Source organism: Larus michahellis, chromosome 24, assembly GCF_964199755.1.
Source record: "Larus michahellis chromosome 24, bLarMic1.1, whole genome shotgun sequence".
Lineage (NCBI taxonomy): Eukaryota > Metazoa > Chordata > Aves > Charadriiformes > Laridae > Larus > Larus michahellis.
The window spans coordinates 1,329,676-1,353,401 of record NC_133919.1 but is presented as its reverse complement, the minus strand read 5'-3'; the positions used below and the strand labels follow the sequence as shown (position 1 = coordinate 1,353,401).

Here is a 23,726-nt window from a genome sequence, read left to right as displayed (position 1 = left end):
AAGCAGGGCTGTTCTGGGCATCCCCGAGCCTTCCTGCCCTTTGGGCCCCCGTTTTGCAGAGACACCCCAAGTCCCTGGAAAGGGAGAAGGCTGCAGCCTTTGCCACAGCTATTGCGATCGGGAGGGCCGCAGTCCATGGCCACGCCGCCGTAGGAAGAGCCCTGCAGAGGCTGGCGGCTCACGCAGCATCCGAGAGAAGCCCTTGGGCTGGCCGTGGTATGCCGAGGGCTGGATTTCCTCATGGTGTTATTGCCGCGGCTTAAAGGATCACTGCCCTAAACCGGCTTGTTAGAGTGAGCTGTGCGATCCAAGCCGCATGCTCTAATGGGCTTTACCGGGATGGTTTGGGAGCCCCGGCTCCCCGCAGCGCCAGGTAAAGTGTAATCCGGGGCTCTGCACACCCTCAGCCTGCCCGGGCAGAGGGGGAAAAAAACAAACCAGAAAGAGGAAAGTCCCGAAATCTCCCCCCGCCCTGCGGCCTCGCCACGTGCTCCCAGCTGCTGTGTCTCTGGGGATGTGAACTTGTCCTGGTGCAAACCCGTGGCGGGTGCTGCGCGGTCGGCTGTGCCACGCCGCAGCCAACACGGCTGTCCCCTCTGCTCCCAGCGCAGCAGGGGTGAGGGCAGCTGGGAGGTGATGGCAAAAGGTGGGTCAGAAAGGTTGGAATTGGGATTTCCCTTTGTTTTCTGTTGGCTGTGACACCCCAAGGGCAAAAAAGGGCCTTGCTGCTGCTTTGTCTGGCCCTTGGACCACCCTGAACTAACGGAATAAGCCTCTTGGGTGAACTCCCAGCCCTTTGCCAGGACCACGGTCCCCTTATCCGCCGTGTAGGAAAAGGCTGGTGCCCGTGGTCTCTCCCTGGCGGCATTCCTCGCCTTTCCCCCAGCATCACCAGTGGTGTCCCAGTTCCCCGGTAGCTTTTCAGTTGGACTTTGGCTTGCCCCTATGCAAGCTGCTCTTGGGCACTGGAAGAGCCCTCCAAGTCTCCAGCCACCGCCGTGTTTTGCCGGCACGTGCCCTGTGGCTCCTGCCTGGCGGCTGGGGCCGGCTGTGGCTGCAGCCCTCTGGGCTGGGGTGGCTTCGGGCAGAGCCGACGTGGAGAACTGGGTGCACGGGGGCCAGCGAGCACTTCGGAGAGAAGCCCCATCGCCCGATGGCTGTCGAGATCCAGCTCTGGTGTTACACAAGCCGCAAGCAGCGGTCTAAGCTTATTTAATTATAGAAGCTCGTTAATTTGCTTCCTCTGAGCCCCGAGCAGCTGCCTCCGTGACTTTGCAGCTCTGCCACCCGTGTCTCAGCTGGCAGAGCCCACCCTGCTGCCACCCGCCGGGTTCCAGAGCCCCTGCTCGCCCTCGGCAGGGTTTGGGGCAGAGTGTCCTGCTCCGGTGCCCTGCTCCGGGCTGGAGGGGTGGGTGTGATGCCAGGCAGGAGCAGCACCATCCCTGGGTGCTGCTGGTGCTCACGGAGGGGCCACGGCCGAGGTGCCTGCGGTGGCTCCGGCAGGTCCCTGCCGTTCCTCCCCGCGGTTCCCCTCACCACCCTGCACTTCCCCCTAGTTCAAAGCCTGGACTGGGAGACCTTTGAGCAGTACTGCACCTGGCAGCTCTTCCTCGCGCACAGCATTCCTCTGGAGACCATCATCCCCATCCTCCAGCACCTCAAATACAAAGGTGAGCGGTCCCCTGTGCTGTCCCCGGCGCGGGAGGGGCACGGCGCTGGGCCGCCGTGGCCGCGAGCTCCGGCGCTGAGGCTGTCCTTCCCTTTGCAGAGCACCCCGAGGCGTTATCCTGCCTGCTGCTGCAGCTGCGGCGAGAGAAGTAAGTGCACCACGCTCTGCCGAGGCTCCCGCGGCCACGGGCTCATGGGGCTGCCCCCCCGCCACGCTGGTGGCTTTCTTGAGCACCGTCAGCATGGTGGGGACAAGGGGATGCCACCCGCTCCGGCTTGGGCTGCTCGAGCAGCCAGGCGTGGGGAGAAAGCCCCCCTTGCTGGCGCTCCCCAGCTTGTGACTCCTGTCCCGGAGCCCCTGGGGACGGAGCGGGGTGGACGTGTGTGACAAGACCCCGGCCATCGCAGCCTTCCCAAAGGCAGCAGCTCCCTGCCGTGGCATCGGCGTCACCGTTTGCCGAGTGCCAGCTCTCGGCCCGAGTGCCAAAGGGCTGTTTGTCACCTTTGCACATCCCGGAGCCCGTTACTTAATGGAGAGCAGGCTGTCCCCCGCAGGGCGCAGGGCTGCGGCTGCCTTGGCGTTGGTCTCCGCCGTCTCGGCCTGCTCGCGTGGATTGGCCACGTCCCGCCGCTCACGGTGAAGAGCGCTTTTATTTGTTTTCATTAATGCAGCGCATGGGGCTGGCTGATCTAATCCCGGCTGCAAATTGCGTTAGCGAGAAGCCCACCATGACGGAGACCGCGGGGGCCGGGTGCTGCGGGTGGAGCGTGGTGGCAGCTGGTCCCCGGGAGGGTGGTTTGGCAGCGATCTCGGGCGAGCGGGGGAGGCTGAACGCTGCCTGTCCTCCCCTGAGCCCGGGGGCCGACACTGCCGCAGGGCGCCGGGTCCCGGCGGTGTTTGGGGCAGCTCGGTGCCATCCGAGCCGTGTCAGGGCTCCTGTGCCCGCTCCCTCCCGGCACGGCCGCTCCGCGGGCTCGCGATGGCAGGGTCTGCAGCCTCAAGTGGGTGGCGGTGGCTGCGGGGGGGTACAAACCACTCGCCCGTCCATCCTCCTCGCGCGCCCTTCCCCGTTTGCCGCAGGCCCAGCGAGGAGATGGTGAAGATGGTGCTGAGCCGGCCCTGCCACCCCGACGACCAGTTCACCACCAGCATCCTGCGGCACTGGTGCATCAAGCACGACGACCTCCTGGCCGAGCACATCAAGTCGCTGCTCATCAAGAACAACAGCCTGCCGCGGAAACGCCAAAGGTGAGGGGCCGGGGCGGGCACAGCGTCTGCCGGGTGCTGCCGGGAACCGAGTGACAGACTCTGCCTCGTCCCCAAGGCCGTGCGTGCCAGCCCATCCCACCGGTTACGCCATCGTCTCTGGGAGGCTGGGGCGGTGCCGGTGCCCACCCACGCGCTGCCAGAGCCCGGGGCCAGCGTCCCCCCCGCTCCGGCGCTGTGCGGGCGGCCGCTCTGTGATCTCGCCCGCGCTGACACGCAGCCAGCGGGACCCTCCCGTGGCCGAGCCCGTTAGCCAGCCGCGCGGGGAAGCGCTTTCAGCCGCCTGTGCGAGCGGTGCCAAGGCTTGCTGCTCTCCTGCTGCGGCGCCGGGGGGGCAGACGGCCCCCTCCCACCCCCCGCGGGCACAGCTGGATGTTTCCAGAGCATCTTTTGGTGCAAATAGTCTTCCAGATGTGGTTCCCTTGAACTCTGCTGGGACGCTGCCACCTCTGGGGTGGGTGGGTCAGGGTCTGTCGGTGCAGTGGGACCAAAGGCCGGAGCTGGAGGTTAAATCCCAGCTCCCCAGGGCAGGATTCCTCCTCTCCGGCCTCGGGAGGGCAGGGGCAGAGGGCTGGTTCCCGGCCACCCCGCGTGGGCAGAGCTCCGGGTGCCGGAGACGGCAGCCAGACCTCGCCACCGCGGGTGCGGGAGAGAAAAGGGAATGCTGCGGCTGGTCCTGCCCCGCTGTGCCGGCTCCCGGCCAGGGTGGCCCATGGGACACCCCACCCCGACCCCAAGATGCCCCTCGGCAGCGGGGCAGGAGCTTTTCCTGCTGCCCTGGGCTCCCCGGATGATTTCCCAACCTTTTTTCCAGCCTGACAGGCCAACATCAGGCTGCGGGGCAGCCTCTGCCCCGGGCACAGCCGTCACCTCCCGGGGCGAGGGCCAGCCGGGCCCAGTGCTGCCTTGTGCCGGGTCACCGCGCTGCGACCAGCCCCCCCGGCAGCCCCCCGGTGCTGGGCTCTGGGTTAGGGGCAGCGGAGGGTGGCCCGGTCAGGGCTGACGGGGGGGGGTGCTCGGCGGCCCCTGCCCGGCCGGGAGCTGCTTTGCTGGAGAAGGAGGGACATCTAGTGTCCTGGGAAAGCAGGGCAGCGCCGCGCTCCTGCCGCAGCCGGGGCTGCGTGTCCTCGGGACCCCCGAGGATCCCCCCCAGCACCCGGGGAGCCGGCACCGCCGCCGCATGGAGCAGGGGTGACGGCCAGCGGGGCGGACGGGCCCTTGCCAAGAGGTTCACTGTCACCGGGATGTCACACCGGGAGAGCGGCCGGTCCCACCGGCATCTCGGCCACCTCTGGGTCCCCCCCCACCCCCGCTCTCCGAAGAGGCTGCCAGGGATCCAGTCCGTGCCTTCGTCTGTTCCTCTGCGTTAATTAATGGCCTTTCACAGCTGAACAACGCGGCTATTTTCCCGGTGTTCCTGTTCCGGGATCTGAGCCGTATCCAGGTCTAATCCCCGCTAATTAACGGGTGGCCAGCTGAGGCCCCGGCTGTTGGCAGCGTCCCGGGGGCTGGCACCATGCGCTGTCCTGCCCCTGGGGCTTAGCACGGGGCACTTGGTGCTGCCCGGAGCTGCCGGGGATGGAGGCGGCCAGCACCCTAAGCAGGATTTATCCCCTTAATCCCGGGCTGGAGCAGCGCTCACAGACCAGCCCTGGGGAACCCAGCACACGCCAGACCCCAAAAATCCCCGTCCCCCGCTCGCGCCTCTGGGGACACGGATGGCAGGGTTATCTGTGCCCCACGTCTTCTCGGGGCTTTGGGGGTGCTGCTGCGGGGCCGTGACACTCGCTGCGCCCACACGTGGGGTCTCTCTGCGGGGGGAGAAGCCGGGGGTGGGCAGTAACGCTGCTCCTCTGCCCCCAGCCTGCGCAGCTCCAGCAGCAAACTGGCCCAGCTCACCCTGGAGCAGATCCTGGAGCACCTGGACAACCTCCGCCTCAACCTCACCAACACCAAACAGAACTGTAGGTACCGCCGGGCAACCGGGGCAGGCCAGCTCCCATCCCCAGCGGGCAACCGGGGCAGGGCAGCACTGGTGGTGGGAGCCACACGCAGAACTGGGATGCCCTGGGATACTGGGAGCCCCTTGCAAAGCTGCTGGGGTCCAGCCCCCTGGATGGCTGGGGGGGGGTTCCCCTGCCCGGGGAAGGTCTCTGACCCCCCCTTTTCTGCCGGTTCCTCACCAGTTTTCAGCCAAACGCCGATCCTGCAGGCGCTGCAGCACGTCCAGGCCAGCTGCGACGAAGCCCACAAGATGAAGTGAGTCGGTCCTTCCCCGGGTGACAGCGGGGTGGGGGCCCCAAAAACGCCTGAGACCCCCCCCCACACACACACACACACACACACAATTCCACACCCCCGCTTCCCTCCAGGTTCAGCGACCTCTTCTCCCTGGCCGAGGAGTATGAAGACTCCTCCACCAAACCCCCCAAGAGCCGCCGAAAAGCCACGCTCTCCAGCCCCCGTAGCCGCAAGAACGCGGCCCAGCCGGCCAACAACGAGGAGGAATCGGCCTCCAGCAGCGCCTCGGTAAGCGCCCCCCCCGCCCCTGGGGGACACGGGGGCAGCGGGGTGTCCCCCCGACGGCAGTGACCCCCCCCCCTCTCCCCGCACAGGAGGAAGAAGACACCAAACCCAAACCCGCCAAAAGGAAAAGAAAAGGCTCCTCAGCCGTGGGCTCGGACAGTGACTGAGGGCTCCGGCCGCGGTGGCCCCGTGGTGGCCCGGCCGCGCTCGGACAAAAGCCATTGCCAGGACGGGAAGGACAAGGAGCGGTGTCCCCTCTGGAGCCCGCGGCGACGGGGCCACTCGGCTGCCCCCTGCCCTGACCCTCCCCGTTTGACTTTTTTAGCTCCTTTTTTATCATCCGCCAAGGAGGGGTTGGAGCCTGCACACACACACACACACCCCCCCCCCCCCGACACCTGTCCCCTGCTCTGGGGGGACACAGGGGCTCCCCAGAGGGGACGTGGCACCACGGGGAAGGGACGGGAAACTCGGGGTGGGGGGGGTTATATCATACACCCCCCTATTTTCATATAAAAAATGTAAATAAACAGTGGGAACTGGCTTGTCGCTCCAGGATGCTTAGGGGAGGGGGAGCCTGTGTCCCTGCCCGTGGGGACAAGGGGACACCGCCATCCCCAGGGCACTGCTGGGGGGGGGGGGGACACACGGTGCTGTCCCCTGTCACCCCCACAGCTTGTACCGTTTTTAAGTGTTTTTTTTAAACAAAAAAAAAAAAAACAAACCCACAATAAACCCCCTTTGGGCTGTTTTGTACGAAATGCCACCTCTCTCTGCCACGTCCCCGGGGCCAGTGTCCCCCCAGGCGGGGCATGTGGCTCTGGGGGGGCCGTGGTGCTGCCAGCTCCCCCCACACCCCACCCGAGATGGAAGCGGAGACAAGGCTGGGATGGGGAGGCCATGGAGAGGGGGGATGGGGATGGGGGGGGGGTGAGCTGCGGTGAGGGGGGCGGGCTGGGGACACAAGGGGGGGGTGACGAGACTTGGGGACATTGTGGGGACACTGGGGGGAGGGACAAGACGACAGGGCTGGGACTGGAACGGGGGTCTGGAGGGGGGTGGGATGGGGACAGGGAGGTGATGGGGGGGGGGGGGTGACATGGGGGGGCTTGTGACCAGGAGGATGGACGTGGGGACACGATGCGGGGGGGGGGGCCTGTGGCTGGGAGGATGGGCACAGGGTGGGGGGGGACAAGGCTGGGGCTGGAAGAGGGGTCTGGGGTGAGTGGGATGGGGATGAAATGGGGGGGACGTGATGGGGGGGGACATGATGGGGGGGGACACCATGATGTCCATGGTGAGGGGGACAGTGCTGGGAGAGGGGTCGGGGTGGGGGGGCCGCGATGGGGACAGGGAGGTGACGGAGGGGCTGGGGGGATGACACGGGGAGGCTGGGGACAGGGTGGGGGGCTGGCAGGGGAGGGGGCGGGATGGGGACAGGGAGGTGACGGAGGGGTGGGGGGGGCAGCGGCGGGGCCAGGATGGGGGTCCGCGGGGGGGGGGGGACGGGACACAGTGCTGGGGCCGTGAGAGGGTCCGGGCGGGCGAGCCGGGGGGGTGCCGGTCGGTGGCGATGTGGCCGGGGGTGGCGACGCGGGGGGGTGGGGGGTGCCGGGGTGGGCGTGGCTCGGAGGGGCGTGTCCGCCCCGCCCATGGGCGTGTCCGCGGCGGACGGGGCGCGTCCCGCGGCGGCGGGCGGGGGGCGGCGGGCGATGGCGCTGGCTGCGGCGCTGGCGGCGCTGGTGGCCCTGGGGCTCCTGCAGCGGCTGCTGCGGCCGCACCTCTGGGCAGACCTGGCCTTCGCGGCGCGGGCGGCGCGGTGCCGGCGGCGGGCGGCGGCGGCGGGGGGGCCCGGCGGTGGGGGGGGGGGCAGCCTGGCCGCCCGGTTCCTGCGGGCGGCGCGGCGGGAGCCGGCCCGGCCCTTCCTGCGGGCGGCGGGGGGCGAGCAGCCCTACGGGCGGGTGGCCCGGCGGGTGGCCCGGGTGGCCAACGCGCTGCGGGGGTGGCCCCTGGGGGGGGAGGCCGGGGGGGAGCTGGGCCCCGGGGTGACGGTGGGGCTGCTGGTGGGCAACCAGCCGCCGTTCGTCTGGGGCTGGCTGGGGCTGGCGGCGCTGGGGGCCCGACCCGCCTTCCTGGGCACGGCGCTGCCCCCCCCCGCCCTGCGGCACTGCCTGCGGGCCTGCGGGGCCCGGGCGCTGCTCGTGGCCCACGGTGAGCAACGGGGGGGGGGGCGGGACCGGGACCGGGGAGGGGGGAGAGGGATGGCGGGGGGATGGAGCGGGCGGGGGCGGGGGGGGGAACACGGGGCACCGGGGATGGCTCTGGGAGATGGGGGGTTACCGGGGATGGGGGTTACCGGGGATGGGGGGGCCCCGGGGACGGCTCCGGTAGCTGGGATGGGACCGGTGGAGGGTACCGGGGGATGAAGGGTACTGGGAATGGGGTGATACCGGGGGCTCCGGTCGATGGGACTGTAATGGGGATGGGGGGGGTACCGGGGGCACCGGGGATGGCTCCGTGAGATGGGGGGGACCGGGGATGGCAGAGGCTCCAGGAGACGGGGTGGTCCCTGGCCCTGGGTACCGGGGGATGGGGGGTACTGGGGCGGTACCGGGGCCGCTGCGGGTGACAGGGTGTGGGGCCCGGGGGTGGCACCAGGGGGGTGGGGGGGGCTCCAGCACTGCCAGCCGCGGAGCGAGGGACCCGACCACCTGGGGGTCCGGGGTGGTTCGGTTTGGGGGGTGATGGGGGGGGCGTGGATGCCATGTTTTGGTCCCCCCAAACTGGCGCCGTCCCTGTGGCCCACATGGATCCTGCCTGGGGTGTCCCCAAAGGCTGGGTGCCACCCACGGGCACAGGGTGGGGACGGGTCCCCATCCTCTCCCTGCCCCGGGCCGGGCGCGGGGGGAACCATGGGCTGTGTCTGGACCTGCCCCCACCCCAGCCTGTCCCCCCCGGCCCCGTCCCAGATCTGTTTGCCATGGTGGAGCCCATCCTGCCCAGCCTGCGGGAGGACGACGTGGTGGTGTGGGTGCTGGGCTCGGGGCCGTACCCCCCCGGCGTGGTGGCCCTGCAGGAGCTCCTGGATGCCGCCTCCGAGGAGCTGGAGCCCGAGGACGCCTGGCAGCCCCAGGACATGAACGACACCTGCCTCTACATCTTCACCTCCGGCACCACCGGTGGGTGCCCGGGGCCGGGGGGACCTGGGTGAGTTGTGGGGGAGGGGGAATTGACACCGTCTTCCCCTTCCAGGTCTCCCCAAGGCCGCCCGCGTCTCCCACCTCAAGTCCATCATGTGCCTGAGCTTCTACGAGCTGGTGGGAGCCTCCAGCCGGGACGTGGTGTACCTGGCGCTGCCGCTCTACCACATGGCCGGGTCCCTCCTGGGCATCGTGGGCTGCATCGGCATTGGTGAGCAGGGACTGGCAGAGGGACACCCTGTGGCAAGCCCGGTGACGTTTGGTGGGGGGAGAAAAAAATTAACCCACCCACCCCCCGCCTAATCCCAGCTTTCCGCAGGAGCCACTTGTGTGCTGAAGGAGAAGTTCTCAGCCAGCCAGTTCTGGGATGACTGTCGCGCCGAGGGGGTCACCGTCTTCCAGTACATCGGGGAGCTCTGCCGCTACCTGGTCAACCAGCCCCCGGTCAGGAGGGACCCGGAGGGAGTGGGGGGGGGGGAAATGGGGGTCCGAGGGGCACCCCTGGGTCTGACGCTGGGCCCCGCAGCGCCCCGGGGAGCGGGAGCACGGGCTGCGGCTGGCGGTGGGGAGCGGGCTGCGCCCCGATGTCTGGCAGAGGTTCCTGCAGCGCTTCGGGGACATCCGCATCGTGGAGACCTACGGGATGACCGAGGGCAACGTCACCCTCTTCAACTACACGGGGACGCCGGGGGCCGTGGGGCGCAGCAGCTTCATCTACAAGGTGGGAGGGGGCTGAGGGGGATGTTTGCTGTGCCCCCCACCCCCCGTGCCCGTCCCCGCCGGGCTGCTGACACCCCCCTCCCCCAGCTCTTCTCGCCCTTCGAGATCGTGCGCTACGACGTGACGGAGGGAGCCCCGGTGCGGGACGCGGCCGGGCACTGCATCCGCGTGGGGACGGGTGAGGAGCAGGATGGGGATGGGGGGGAGCTTGGGGGTCCCCGTGGCCCCCGCCCAGTGTCACGCGTCCCCCACCCCTGCAGGTGAGACAGGGCTGCTGATCGCCCCGGTGACCCCCCGCACCCCCTTCCTGGGCTACGCCGGCAGCCGGGAGCTGTCGGAGCAGAAGCTGCTGCGGAGCGTCTTCGCCGAGGGTGACACCTACTTCAGCACCGGCGACCTCATGGAGCAGGACGCCGCACAGTTTGTCCGCTTCCGCGACCGCACCGGGGACACCTACAGGTGCCAGAGACACCCACGGATGGGGGACACACACACCCCCCCCCACCACGGGGACAGTGATACAGCCCCACGCGCCCCATCCGTTGCCTGGCGGAGGTGGGGGGGACATCAGATGTTATGGTGGGGGGAGCTCAGCACCATCCTCCTCGTCCCCCTCCCAGGTGGAAAGGTGAGAATGTGGCCACCACGGAGGTGGCCGAAGCCTTGGTGGCCCACGAGTCCCTGCAAGAAGCCACCGTGTACGGCGTTGCCGTGCCAGGTACCGATGTCCCCCCCCAGCTCCACCACAGTGTCATTGTCCCCGCGCCCAGCCCGGCAGTGCCCCCCACAAGCTCTGCCCTCGCCCGCAGGCCACGAGGGTCGTGCCGGGATGGCGGCGCTGGTGCTGCGTCCCGGCTGCCGGCTGGACGGTCCCGGGCTCTACCGGCACGTGGAGCAGCTGCTGCCGCCGTACGCCCGGCCCCGCTTCCTCCGCCTGCAGGTAATGGGGCATGGGGGGGGCCTGGGGGGGGGGGGTACACGGGAGATTTTGTGCACCCTGGGGTCCCCAACCCGCCCCACCGCCCCCCCAGGAGCGCTTGGCCATGACGGAGACCTTCAAGCAGCAGAAGGTGCGGCTGGCGCAGGAGGGCTTCGACCCGGCCCGCGTCTCCGACCCCCTCTTCCTGCTGGATGAGACCACCAAAGCCTACGTGCCCCTCGGCCCCGCGCTCTGGGAGGGGGTCCTGGACGGCCGCCTCCGCATTTAGACCGAGCCCACGGGTGCCCCAAAGCACCCCGTGTCCGTCCCACCAGCAGCGGGTGCCCCACAGGTCCCCCCCCGTGTCCATCCTGTGGGTCCCCACGTCCATCCTGCCGTCCCCATGTCCCTCACATCCATCCTGTGCCTCCCCATGTCCATCCTTTCCCCATGTCCTCTGTCCCCATCCCACCGTCCCTGGGTGCCCCACGTCTGTCCTGCCATCCCCGGGTATCCCCCCTCTGTGTCCCCGACAGCCACCCTGTGTGTCCCCATGTCCATCCTGCCACCCCTTGTCCATCTACGCGGGTCCCCACGTCTGTCCCACTCTCCCTGGGTACCCCACATCTGTCCTGCGGGTCCCCGTGTCCACCCTCTTCCCCCCCACAGCCCCCGGATTCCGCACGTCCATCCTCGTGTCCCCACGTCCCTCCCACTGTCCCCAAGTGCCTTCTGGTGCCCTATGGCCGCCCGTGTCCCCGTTCCCCCCCCACTGCCCACGTGGGGGGTTGTGTCCCTGTCCCTGTCCCCACCTGCGGGGCACCCGCCCCCCACCCCCAGCCACCGGTGCCTTTCCCCCATCCCGGGGTCCTGCTCTTTGTATGTACAAACATACTCCTTTTTTTGGCAAATAAACTCTTTTGTAGCAAGTCTCTGCGCTGTCACCCCCGTCTGGCTGCAAGAAATGGCGGGGGGGGGCGGGGGGGGGGGAAATGTGTCACCCAAGGGCTCAAGGCTCGGGGAGGGGGACACCAAGTCACCATGTTCCCCGTCCCCTGGGGCTCTGCAGGGATGGGGCAGGGGGAGGGGGGGGACACAGAAGGTCCCGCTTTAGCGGGGGGGTCCCTACCTCGATTCTGGGGTGTCGTTCCCCCCCCCCCCCCCCAAACCATCCCCAGCTGGGACACCCCCCCCCCCCAGCCCCATCACAACACACCAGCCACAGCCAAAGTTATAAACGGGTCCTTTATTAAACATCGTTTGCAAGTGATAAATATTACAAGGGGGGGGTGGGGGTGGTGGGTTTTTTTGGGTTTTTTTTTTTTTTTTTTAATTAGTATTATTTTATTTTAATCCGTTCTCCAACAAAATCGGCATCCGGTTTGTCCTGGGGCGCCGCTGGCAGCGGTGCCCGGCTTTGCTCCGTCCTCGCGCCGGATTTCAAACACAAATTTGGGGGGGGGGGGGGGGAAAAAACCAACAAAAAAAACCCCATCTTAAATTTGTGCAAACAGACACCCCCCCCCCCACCCCCCCCCCCACCCCGCATCCCCCCTTCTTGCAGGATGCTCGGGTTCGGGGGGGGGTCAATTGTGGCTGCTCCCCCCCCCCTAAAAAAAATTCCCAGGCTCAGGTCGGGGGTGATGTTTGACCTCCTCAAAATCGCTGGGGGGGGGGGGGCAGGTTTTGGGGCGCAGTAAGGCCGAGCTGGGGGGGGTGGTAGAATTTTGGGGATGGGGACAGCAATTTGGGTATATGGGGGGGGGGGGGGCGGGTGCTGTGCGGGGCCGGGGGGGGGGGGACAACACACTGGAGAATTTGGGGTGCAAAGCAGGGCACAGAGATTGGGGGAGGGGGCAGATCCCCAGCTTCCCTCCCCCCCCCCATGCTTCTCCCCCCCCCCCCAAACCTGCTTTTGTGCTGTTTCCCTACAAATTGAGGGTTGAAATCTTGCAAATTTGCACCGAAATCCTGCAAATTAGGGCAACGCCCTACAAATTTGGCCTGAGATCCCAGGAATTTGGCCTAAAATCCTGAGAATTTGCCCCAAATCCAGCAAATCTGCCCCAAAACCTGCAAATGGGGGCTGAAATCCTGCAAATTTAGCCTAAAATGCTAAAAAGCAGGCCTAAACATCCTGCGAATTGTGACCAAAAGCCTGCAAATTGAGGCTGGTATCTCACAAATTGGGACCAAAATCCCACAAAATTGGTCTTAAATCCTGCAAGTTTGCCCCAAATCCTTGCAAATGGGGTCTAAAATCCTGCAAACCGGGACTGAAATCATGCACATTTGGCCTAAAACCATGCACGTTGGGACCAAAAATCCCACAAATTTGGCCTAAAAATTGCATAAATTGGGCCTAAAATCCTCCAGATTTGGCCAAAATCTTACAAATCAAGACTGAAATCTTGCTAATTTAGCCTAAAATCCAGCAAACTGAGACAGAACCCTGCAAATTTGGCCTGAGAGCCTGAAAATTTATGCTAAAATCCTCTTAATTAGGTCTAAAAACCTGCAAATCTGCCCCAAAATCCTGCCAATCTGGCCTGAAATCCTGCAAATTTGCCCCAAATCCTGCAAATGGGGACTGAAAAACCTGTAAATTTAGCCTAAAATCCTGCAAATTTGCTCTGAAATCCCAGAAATTCGGTCTAAAATCCTCTAAATTGGGCCTAAAATCCTGCAAACCTGGCCTGACATCCTGCAAATTTGGCCAAAATCCCACAAATCAAGACTGAAATCCTGCAAATTTATCCTAAAATCCTAAAAAAATGGGATCATAATCCTACAAATCAGGACTGAAATCACACAGATTGGGCCTGAGATCCTGCAAATTTGCTCTGAACTACCACAAATTTGGCCTAAAGTCCTCCAAATTGGGTCCCAAATCCTCCAAATTTGTCTGAAATCCTACAAATCAAGACCAACGCCCTGCAAACTGGGACTGAAATCCCGCAAACTTGCTCTGAAATCCCAGAAGTTTGGCCTGAAATCCTGCAAATTTGGCCTGCAAAACTGGGCCTAAAAATCCTCCAAATTTGGGCCTGAAATCCTCCAAAATGGGCTTTAAAATCCTGCAAACTGGGCCTAAAATCCTGCAAACTGGGCCTAAAAATCCTGCAAATTTAGTCTTGAAAGCCTCTGGATTGGGCCTAAAAATCCTGCAAACTTGGGCCTAAATTCCTGCAAATGTAGCCTGAAATCCTGCCAATTTGGCCTGAAACCCTCCAAATTTGGGCCTGAAGTCCTGTAAATTTGGGCCTGAAATCTTGCAAATTTAGTCTTGGAATCCTGCAAATTTGGGCCTAAAATCCTGCAAATTTGGGCCTAAAATCCCGCCAGTTTGGCCTGAAACCCTCCAAATTTTGCCCGAAATCCTGCAAAGGTGGGCCGAGCCCCCCGTTGGGCGGGTGGGGGTTTCTGAGGGGGGGTTGTCGGGGTGGGGGGGGGGCGAGGAAGGAGTCGGCAGACAGCAGTTGTTATAGATGTATATTGTATATATGCCAATGCAATAATAAAAACAGTGCAAATACAGTTACAGTTTATAATACTCGTCCCCCCCAGCCCGCCCCGGCCCCGCCGTCCCCCCCCCAGCCCCGTGCTCGGCGCGCTGTCCCCCGTGTCCCCGTCCGTGTCCCCCCCCCCCCCCCCCGCCATGGGACACCCCCTCCCTGCCGGTGCCGCGGGGGGGGCCGTGTGTGTGAAAGGCACAAGATTCGGGAGGTGGCCGCCGCCACCAGTGCATCGCCGGGGCCGGGGGGGGCGTCCCCCGCCATGTGTGTCCCCCCCCTCCCCGACAACCCCCAGCACCGCGTCTCGCCCCACCCCCCCCACCCCCCGGCACCCCCGCACCCCCCCCCCCCCGCCCCCCAGCCCCCAGCCGAGCCGCCGGGACCCCCCCCCGTTTTTGCACGTTTCATGTCACACACACGAGGTCACACCACGAGAAGGACGCGACGAGTTCCACAACAGCCATGGCAAGGCGGGATTCGCTCCCCGGGTTCCATTTCTTGCGTTATTTCGTGGGGTTTTGTTTGTTGGTTTTGTTTTGTTTTGTTTTGTTTTTCTACACAATGTACAATTTTTTATTATTTTTTTTTTAATATTTTTTTTATCCTTTTTTTTCCATCTTTTTTTTTTTTTTTTTTTAACGTGTCAAGAAATAGCTTATATACACGAATGAGTCCTTGTTATAACATTTCGGCAGCAATATCATAAGCTAATGAGGGGGGGGGGGGGAGGTTAGAGGGGGGGGCGGGTTATGCCTTTGGAGGAACCAAAAAAAAATAAAATAACCGAACCACCCCCCCACCCCCATCCCCCCCCCCCCCCCAAAAAAAAAACCCCAAAACAAATCCCAATAAAAGCGTTTTCACAAGCGGCGCTACCCCTAGCTGTAAAAGAAACGCGAACGGAAGCAGGAAAAAAATTCTTATTTCTGAAAAAAAAAAAAAACAACAATAAAAAAGGAAAAAATGAGGATTTTTTTCTACCGTACATCACATCCCTGGGGGCTGGGGGGGGGGGACAGGAGGGGGGGGGCTCAAGCCAAGAAATAATAATAATAATAATAATAAAACTGTTAAACCTGCACAGGCCACAGCCGAAGCCTCGGGGAGGGGGGGGTGTTCAGCATCCCCCGTTGTGATTTTTGGGGCTGGTTTGGGGGGTTCTGGGGGGGGGGGGAACTGCCTGCAGACCCCGGGGCCGAGGCACCCGCCCCGTCCCAGCCCCAGCGACGCCCCCCGCCGCCATGGGGGGGGACACACATACACAAAAATAGGGTCCCCCCCGTCCCCGGGGGCGGATTTCACTTATAGCACCATGAAGTCGGCACCTTGTTCTCCATCGGTTCCCTCCATCCGCGCCCCCCCCACCCCGTAACCCCCCCCAGCGGCGGGAGAGACTCGGCATTAAGTATTGCACTTGGGGTTTTTGTTTTGTTTGTTTTTTTGTTTTTTTTGTTTTTTTTTTTTGTTTGTTTTTTTTTTGTTTTGTTTTTGGTTTTTTTTTGTAATTTTTTTTTTCATTTTTTTAAAAGTTTTATAATTTAATCTCAACCCATGCGCCCAGGTCACCTCGTACCTCTCGGCAACATCTGATGGGGGGAGAATGGCACTTGAGCGAGGAGGGGGGGGGCTCGACCACATCGTAGGGCCCTGGGAGGTGGGGGGGGACGGACGCGGTGAAGGATAAGACGATAAAAAATAAAAATTAAGCCCCCAAAATAACCCAAAACCTCAGGTTTAGCCAAGAGGAAACGATGCGTCAAAGTGCTCCCGTGGAAGCGGGGCGAGAAAAGGAGATTTCAAAAGGATCTCAGTGTCCTGGGGGGGGGACGGGGGGGACGACAATGGGAGGGGGGAGCCAGCTAAAAAGATTAAAAACAAAAAACCCACAAAAATATATATATATATGTATATATATATGCCACTAACGCTTCACTAGCTTCCAAAAAAAAATGACCAAAAAAAGTCCTTTTGCCTCAGGGAGGGCCCCTGGCGGTGGTGGGGGGGGGCACCCAGACCCCTCATGGCGGGGGTCGGGGGGGGGGTGGGGGGGTAAGTGCTCATTGAGTTGAGGGGGGGATGCTGGTGGGGTGGGGGTGCCCCCCCCCACCCACGGAGGGGTGGCATTTTTGGGGTGGGGGGGGAGAAGGCGCCTTGTCCCCAGTAGCGGGGAGGGGGAAGGGGGTGCTCCTGGCCCCCCCCCCCCCCCCCCCAACACCCATCGCGCAGCGCCCCCCCCCCCCCACGGGCGAGCTGGCGCTTCGAAATTGCACGAGAAAATTGGAATAGCAGGGAAAAAAATTAAAATTAAAAAAAAAAAAGGAAATTAATATTAAAAAAAAAACCCACCAGAAAACTCTCAGGAAACCCCAGATGTTTGGGTTTGGGCAAGTTTGGGCGCCAAGGGGGTCATGGGGGGGGGACACACACGGGGACGGCTCTGCCGGGGTCCCTCTGGCAGCCGGGGCGCAATTTCGGCTGGCTGGGAGCGTTGGAGGAGGAGGAGGAGGGGGAGGAAGAGGAGGGGAGGGCCCGTTAGTGTGCAGGTTAAGTGCAAATAGAGCGTTTCTCAGATGACTTTTTTCGCGGCTTATTTCTTGCTTTGGGTTCGTTCGCCGCCGGCCGGAGCCCAGGTGCCACACGGGGACCGTGGTGCCGTCCCCATCGCCCGAAAGGGTCCCCGGTGCCATCCCCATCATCCGAAAGAGACCCCGGTGCCATCCCCATCGTCTGCATGGGGACCATGGTGCCATCCCCATTGTCCAAAAGGGACCGCGGTGCCGTCCCCATCGTCCGAAAGGGACCGCGGTGATGTCCCCATCGTCTGAAAGGGACCGCGGTGCCGTCCCCATCATGCGTGAGAGCCGGTGACGGGTGCTGACGCCCAAGAGCGGCTCCGGAGCATGCAAGAGCACGGAAGGGAGAGGACGGGGACTCACCGCGCCCCAGGCCACCGGTTGTTGGAAGCGCCGCCGCCGCCGGCACGCGCCACGCCGGGGGCTCACCGGGCGGCATCGACACCCGTCGGGCTCCTCGGGTCCGGCAAGGGGGGGGTTGCCAGCACCATCCGTCGCCCCCATGGGTGCCGGGCGACCGGCTCCTCACCAAACCGGGCGAGACGGGAGCAATGGCGTTGGCATCGGCGTCTCCTGATTTCTTCTGCCGAGCGGCGGGAAGCGTGGCAGCCCACCACCAGCAGCGGCGCGGGCTCCGGCCCATCACGTGCGTCTCTTTTGCCCCCGTTTTCCCCGTGGGTTGGCATAGGCTGCCCTTTAAAAAAAAATCTCAGGGTCACTTAACGTCGAGCGGGTGCCCTTAACAAAGTCTCTGGAAAGGAAAAAAAGGTTGAACCATCCATTGAGCAAAGGAGGGAAAAAAAAAAAAAAAAAAACGAAAAAAGGGAAAAAAACCCCACCAAAATAAAACAAGCCCAAAAACCAAAAAACCCACAACACAATTAAAAATTCTATGCTTTGTCATTACAAAAAAAGAGCATAAAACAAGCTTTAACACCTGGAGAGTGCGGATTTCAAGCAGACATTGTTCTGACCTCGGGCAAAGGAAGTGACCTCTCACTGCTCTAGAAAACCCAAGAAGTTGAAGGTTTGGAAAAAGGACAGGTCGCTGAAGGTTTGAAATGCGGTTTTTTTGTTGGATTTTTTTTTTTTTCTCATTTGTTTGTTTTTTGTTTCTTTTTTTTTTTTGTCTTTTTTTTTTTTCCCCCGTGTACGGTAGGCACCAGTACAGGCACTGCATGCGACGGAAGTGGGGAGGAAACGGGGGGCGGAGGATGGAGTGGGTGGGGGGACGGTCAATAGGCGTTATTTCTGTCCGCTGATGGACTGCGATATAGAGCGGGGTGGGATCATATCCAAAAGGTATTCCCGCTGCCGGTCCGCCAAACTCGACGCTTTGTGGCCTCCAATGCCAGCGTTCAGGTAAGCGATGTTAACACCTGGAAGGGGGAGAGAAAAGCAGGTGGGGACCCCTCCAGCCAGGATGCTCCTCGGAATCTAACCCAAAGGACACAGGAATTTAACCCCAAATCCACCCTCCGGAACACGCGGGGGTCTTGCAGGGGGCTCCACGGCATGGGGAAGGGAAGCGCCGCCATCACCATCATTCTGTGCTAATGGCAATATGTCCTTCCTCCCCAAAAATCAAACCAACGCGCCCCGCTCTCCGTCTGCCCCCGAGCCCCATCCCTCCCGGTGCCCCGGCACGGCCGGGGACGGTACCTGGCATGCCGAGGAGACCGCCCGCCACCGAGAGCTGGGGTGCCTGCGCAAAGTTGGAAAGCATGGAGCGGGCAGAGGTGGGGATGCCACGCTGCAAAGTGCTCTGGGGCTGCGGAGCCTGAGGAAGAAGAGAACAAAGACGGTAGGAAGGCACCAGGATCGGCCGTCAGGGCTGGAAGCAGTCGCTGACGCAGCTGCAGCCAGAGTGGGAAGAATTAATGGCGATTTTTGGCCGGTACGTGGAAAATGCAGTTTGCAAATCCCTCCTGGAGGAGTATTGGGCAGCAGAGTCTGGGCTGTGCTGGGGTTTTCCCTGCTGGACGGAGGGATCCGAGGGGAAGGGTGGGAGAGGAGACCAGCAACAGCTACGGGATCGATGGTTGGGATCCGAGGGGAAGGGTGGGAGACCAGCAGCAGCTACGGTCTCCGCTGGGGCGAGGAAATGGGGTGCGGGGGACTCGGGGTAAAAGTCCCCAGGAAAAAGGGGACCCCACCCTACAGCCCCCAGCAAAAAGGGCGGCCGGAGCCCAGAGCTGCTGCAGGAGGGGAGGGAGCAGGATGCTCGCACCTCCCTCCTCCTCGGGCATCGTGCCCACCCCACGCTGAAGTGACGGGATGCAGGCCCTTTCCCATCGCCGGAGCGAGGGAAGAGGCAGCGCCACTCACCTGCCGGAGCGTGTGGTGCCGCATGATGTTCTCCTGTTTGCTGACGCTGGAGACGGCCGGGGCCGTGGTGGGGGACAAGGCCGCCTGCTGCTGTAGCCTCTGCTCGATCTCCTGAGCGAGAGAAGCAGAAGCATCCTCAGAGGCGCGCGCCATCCCATCAGACCACTGGAAAACCACCGAAAACCCGTCTGCTTTCCCGAGGTGTTACTGGAACTGCAGCCAACACCAACAGCTCTTCTATCTCCGCACCCACTTGTTACAAACAGCCCAAAGACTCTTTTTTGCTCCGAAACAGGCACGTTCCCGTTTGTCAGCAGCCAGATCCCACTTCATATTTAGGTTTTTTTCACAGTTCACAAGTGATGACTCCAGTTTATTTTACCCCAGGGCCTCTAAACAAGTTCTCCAACAGCAATTCATCACCGGAATTTAGCAAATTCCCCCCTTCCACAGAAAAACAACTTCCCACATGTTCCAGGAAAGTCAGTGGCAACACCAGGGAGGGACGGGTGCCGTCCCCAGCCAGCCCTTGAGCTACAAATCCAGGGGGAAAACAACGCACAAAGGGAGAGGAGCAGCCGCTCCGGAGGACTCTGGACACTCTGAAGCTCCGCGTGCTGAGCTGGGCATCCCCATGAGCTGGATGAAGCCAAATTCCTCAAGCTCACACATAGGGAACTGCGACTGACCTCCCGAAAAGCCGTGCGGGTGGAGACGTGCAAAGGGAAGGGGAGCAGGGGGTCCCAGAGTCCAGAGAGGGAAATTCCAGGCTCTCCTGGAGCCAACGTGCCCCATCGGAGCAGCTCACGGAGGGGCCGTGCACTTGCCTGCTCCTGCTGCAAAGCTTTCACAAAGGCGTTCTTCAGCCGGTTGGTGTGCTCTGCCTTCAGCGCCTTCTTCTGATTGGAAGTCATGCACTGCTCGCACAGGATCTTCCCGTTTTTCTCCTGCTTCCAGTGGGGGGTGAAGTCGGTGCGGCACTGGGCGCAGACAAAGGGCTCCACGCGCAGGAGGGACGCGCAGCTTTTCCCTGGGGAGTCACCAAGAACGGGAGTTAGGTGGGAACACAGGACAGTATCCCCCTCCTCCATCCCAGGAACGACAGCAACGGGTTTCCACGCACGACACTGGCACGGGAAGGAAACTCCCAGCAAATAAAAGGATTTTCAGGACAGCGTTGCATCTAAGTCCGACCCTACTCCAGGAAAGAGCTCAGCAACCCGGGAGAGAGATGGGAGAAATCCTGCCCCCAGGACAGAAGAACCCGGCGGTGCTGGGACCAGCTCCACAAGGCTATAGCAATCTGGGGGTTCTGGCGGTTATTCGGGAGAGCCAGTGAGAGCAAGAGCACAGGCTCCACCCCATCCAGCGGGGAGGTGACAACCCGGAGGGAACGGTGAGGTGAGAGCTAAAACCTCCACAATCCCGTGGGGACGGGACCCCGGGCACTCACAGCTCCGAGGATTTTACATCTCAGCTCCCGAACATTCATTCAGGGAAGGTCCTGGGAGACCCCTCCGGGTCCAGGCTGGGAAAGACCAGGAACCGCTTGCTCATAGCCTTGTGTCCTGGTTTGAGCGACACAGGGCTAATTTCTCTTCTAACACCTGAGAAAACTACACTTTCAGAAGACTCTAGTGTCTGGATTTGTGGAAATATTTACTTTATCGCCAGCTCTGGGGTGCTGGTTTCAAGGTCTCAGTGTTTTCAAGCTCCCCAGGTGTGGGGATGAGGAGGAGCAAGACCCGGGCACTTGACCCAAGTTGCCAATGGGGTTATTTCATCCCATGAATGGCACATTCCATAGAAATTAGGAAGTTTGCCGAGGAGTTCTCTCTCAGAGCGCTCCTCGCCCCCGTGTCGGAGCCCTGAGCCCTTCCCTTCCTCCTGCCGGGAGTGCACAGCTTCCCACGATAGAATGGGCTGGGTATAGCCCCTGTGTATTTTATATTGGTATCGGGATCAATATTGGTGCTTTACTATTATTAATGTTAATTATTGAGCCTTATTCTACTAAATCAGTGTATATTTCAACCCTTGGGTTTCCTTGTCTTTTCCCGATTCCGCTTCCCAGGTGGGGAGGGGTGATCGGGTGAGAGAATAACTGTCTACATGACACTAAATTGTTGTGGGTTTCTCAAACCCTAACACCTCGCAAACCACAGGTTTTGGTGTTTTGCTAAAAAAAAAATAGGAAACGGCGCACGGGAGCGCTGTGCCGCGGCGGTCGAGGAAAGCCGCAGCCCCCCGAGCTCACCTTGACTGTCGATGACGCTCTGCACCACCTCCTCCAGCCCCACCATGTAGATGAACTCGCTGTTGGCTGCGCTGGGCAAGAAATGCAGGAGGGGAGCGGGTGGTTTGGGGGGTGGGATCTCCAGCAGCGTCTTTTCCAGCTGCTTGCGGAGGGCAAGCTTGGCGGCTGCCTGGGAGTTGGCGGCATCATTCAGAGCACTGGGGCTGGGGAGCGGAGACGACACTCTGTTGACGGTGCCAGGCTGGATGTGAGAGGCAAGGTTCATATAGATGGCTGAAGACGACGTACGCTGGCAAGGAACAGAAGAACTTGATTGCTGGAAAGGAAGAGGAAAAGAGGATTAATACAGAAAATTAATACGGTCCCCGACTACAGCTCTGTCCCCACAGTGACCTGGATGAGCCAGGTCACCTTCTCGCAACCCTCCTGAATGCAAACGGCCCCAAAAGGACCTGGGGAGACAGGAGCCATGCTGGGACTTGGGAGCAGGAGCTTGTCCCGGTCCCTACACTAAAGCAGTGCCGGTGCCGAGGAGCCTCCAGTGCTCCGGAATCCACAGGAGGCGTCTCGGTCCCTAGGATAAAGCCATCGGCTGTGCTGGTGCTGAGGAGCCTCCGGTGCTCCAGAATCCACAGGAGGAGTCTCAGCATCCGTGGAACTTCTGCCGGCGAGGGAAGGTGCACGCAGGGTCCAGCCTTGGGACCTGTCACGGCTTTGCCCGGCGTAGGCAGTGCCGGGATTCAGGTGCCGGCACCATCGCGTTCTGCTCCTCCACCTCTCGCTTCGCCCATCTGGCAGGCGGCCCGGCAGCGTCCCCGCTGCCAGATGGCATCCGTCCCCTCCCACGCAGGTGCTCCCAATGTGCCACTTCCCTCCTCTTCCATTCCCAGCAGCTTGCTTCTGCATCCTCCCTTCGGATGCGCAGTCCCTCCGGCACATGACAGTAGCAAAGCACGAACCCTCTGCTGACCTGAGGCTGCAGCTTTCGCCGTCTTTTGTGAGAAGGAGCCATCAGCCTTCAACCTATTTGAGCCCGGACAGGGCTGCTGCCAGCCTTTCCCCAAGCTCACCTGACTCCCAGGCTACGAACGCTTCCACACGTGCAAAGGGGAAAATCCCAAAGGGTAAGGAACCCTCTCAGCCATTCAAACGGGGTCAGCTACCAAAGCTCGGGGGACACGGTCGTGTCGATGGAGAATAACACAGCGCAGATCGCTCCGTCTGCCCCAGGTTTCTTCTCTAAGGCCGGCAATACAGGGAAAAGCAGACAGAGAACCAAGTTCATCCCAAACCAGTCAGACCAATGTCGGTCGAGGAAAATTAATGGCAGAGTTGACCAGGGATAATAACTCATGCCGATTTAAATAAAGAGATGATGAATTAACACCGACGAACTTTCAACTCTTCTGAAAGAGCAGCTGGGGTGGGTTTTTTTTAATCCAACGTGTAATTAGGTTTGTTTGACAGTTGTTTGCATGACTTTCAGGTTGTTGTGTAGTCACATCATAATCTACTATACTATCGTTAGGACAGATTAAATGGCTTGAGAACTGGTGACAAACCCAAAAAGGAGTTAACAGGCGTCATTAGCCTGGGCCCGCACACACGCTGAGCATCTCGGCCACGCGTCGCAGTCCCAAGGGACAAGGGACAGAGACCGTGCCACCGCGCGGGAGCCGCAGCCCACGGCTGTTTGCAGGAGAAAGGTTTCACCGCTTTATACAGCACCAGTGCTACAACTGGGAAGCGCTATTTCCCCCCCACCTCCATTTCCAGTCTTCAGGGAAATCCTTCCACTCTCCAAAAGGAAAACCAAATGGGTTTAAGCGTCCTGCTCCTCGGCCGCAGGGAGCTTGCTGCTCTCTTCCAGCAGAGGGAAGAAGAGCAGAGGCCAGCGAGTGCCTGCTACTGACTGCGGGAAGAGGAATCATAGACTCATGGAATGGTCTGGGTTGGGAGGGACCTTAAAGTTCATCTCATCCCCTGCCCTGCCCTGGGCAGGGACACCTCCCACCAGCCCAGGTTGCTCCAAGCCCCGTCCAGCCTGGCCTTGAACCCCTCCAGGGATGGGGCAGCCACAGCTTCTCTGGGCAACCTGCGCCAGGGGCTCACCACCCTCACAGCCAAGAATTCCTTCCTCACATCTCATCTCAATCTCCCCTCTTCCAGTGGAAAACCCTTCCCCCTCGTCCCATGGCTCCCCTCCCTGCTCCAGAGTCCCTCCCCAGCTTTCCTGGAGCCCCTTGAGGGACTGGAAGGGGCTCCAAGGTCTCCCCGGAGCCTTCTCTTCTCCAGGCTGAACCCCCCCAGCTCTCTCAGCCTGTCCCCACAGCAGAGGGGCTCCAGCCCTCCCAGCAGCTCCGGGGCCTCCTCCGGCCCCGCTCCAACAGCTCCGTGTCCTTCTGCTGTTGATGACTCCAGAGCTGGACACAGTTCTCCAGGTGGGGTCTCCTCTGAGCGGAGCAGAGGGGCAGAACCCCCGCCTCGTCCTGCTGGCCAGGAACCAGGAACCGTCAGGAACCAGTGCTGCTCGCAGACCAGTCGCCCCACCTCACTGGGGTCACGGCAGGAGGCCAGCGCTGCCTGCATGAACCAGCTCCCAACAGGAATTTTTAAATCATTTCTCATTTCATTCTTCCACGCAGGACAGCCGTCTTCGTCCACGCTTGGGATACATTTCCGCCTGGAAGCTTTGCTCCGAAGTCCTCGTGCTGAACTCCCAGCACCTCCACAGTGCTCGTTAAGGCACCTCC

At 61.9% G+C, this 23,726-nt stretch overlaps 3 protein-coding genes across 10 annotated transcripts in view; 2 read left to right on the top strand and 1 right to left on the bottom strand.

Annotated features, from left to right (window-relative positions):
- Positions 1–6,004, top strand: part of INTS3 (integrator complex subunit 3) — a 43,243-nt gene extending 37,239 nt beyond the window's left edge. The window contains exons 24-30 of the mRNA XM_074566448.1: positions 1,557–1,670; positions 1,769–1,817; positions 2,750–2,917; positions 4,799–4,899; positions 5,122–5,194; positions 5,308–5,464; positions 5,551–6,004. Of these exons, the coding sequence (XP_074422549.1) occupies positions 1,557–1,670; positions 1,769–1,817; positions 2,750–2,917; positions 4,799–4,899; positions 5,122–5,194; positions 5,308–5,464; positions 5,551–5,628 (740 nt within the window). The 3' untranslated portion in view covers positions 5,629–6,004. The remainder of the gene's footprint in view (positions 1–1,556; positions 1,671–1,768; positions 1,818–2,749; positions 2,918–4,798; positions 4,900–5,121; positions 5,195–5,307; positions 5,465–5,550) is intronic.
- Positions 6,005–7,173: 1,169 nt separating this feature from the next.
- Positions 7,174–11,232, top strand: SLC27A3 (solute carrier family 27 member 3). The gene is made up of 10 exons (XM_074566800.1): positions 7,174–7,672; positions 8,431–8,640; positions 8,714–8,872; positions 8,981–9,105; positions 9,188–9,382; positions 9,469–9,559; positions 9,642–9,840; positions 10,002–10,099; positions 10,191–10,321; positions 10,413–11,232. Exons 1-10 carry the CDS (start codon positions 7,174–7,176, stop codon positions 10,587–10,589), a joined length of 1,884 nt encoding a protein of 627 aa, XP_074422901.1. The 3' UTR covers positions 10,590–11,232.
- A 4,802-nt stretch (positions 11,233–16,034) lies between these two features.
- The window catches only part of GATAD2B (GATA zinc finger domain containing 2B), a 42,295-nt gene continuing 34,603 nt past the window's right edge, over positions 16,035–23,726 (bottom strand). For 4 of the 8 annotated variants that reach the window (XM_074566869.1, XM_074566871.1, XM_074566870.1 and 1 more), the window contains 5 exons: positions 20,974–21,289; positions 19,544–19,746; positions 18,717–18,827; positions 18,051–18,168; positions 16,035–17,767 (listed from right to left, as the gene is read on the bottom strand). In XM_074566869.1, the coding sequence (XP_074422970.1) occupies positions 17,634–17,767; positions 18,051–18,168; positions 18,717–18,827; positions 19,544–19,746; positions 20,974–21,289 (882 nt within the window). In that variant the 3' untranslated portion in view covers positions 16,035–17,633. The remainder of the gene's footprint in view (positions 17,768–18,050; positions 18,169–18,716; positions 18,828–19,543; positions 19,747–20,973; positions 21,290–23,726) is intronic. The other 4 variants (XR_012584583.1, XR_012584584.1, XR_012584585.1 and 1 more) reach the window with 4 other exon arrangements.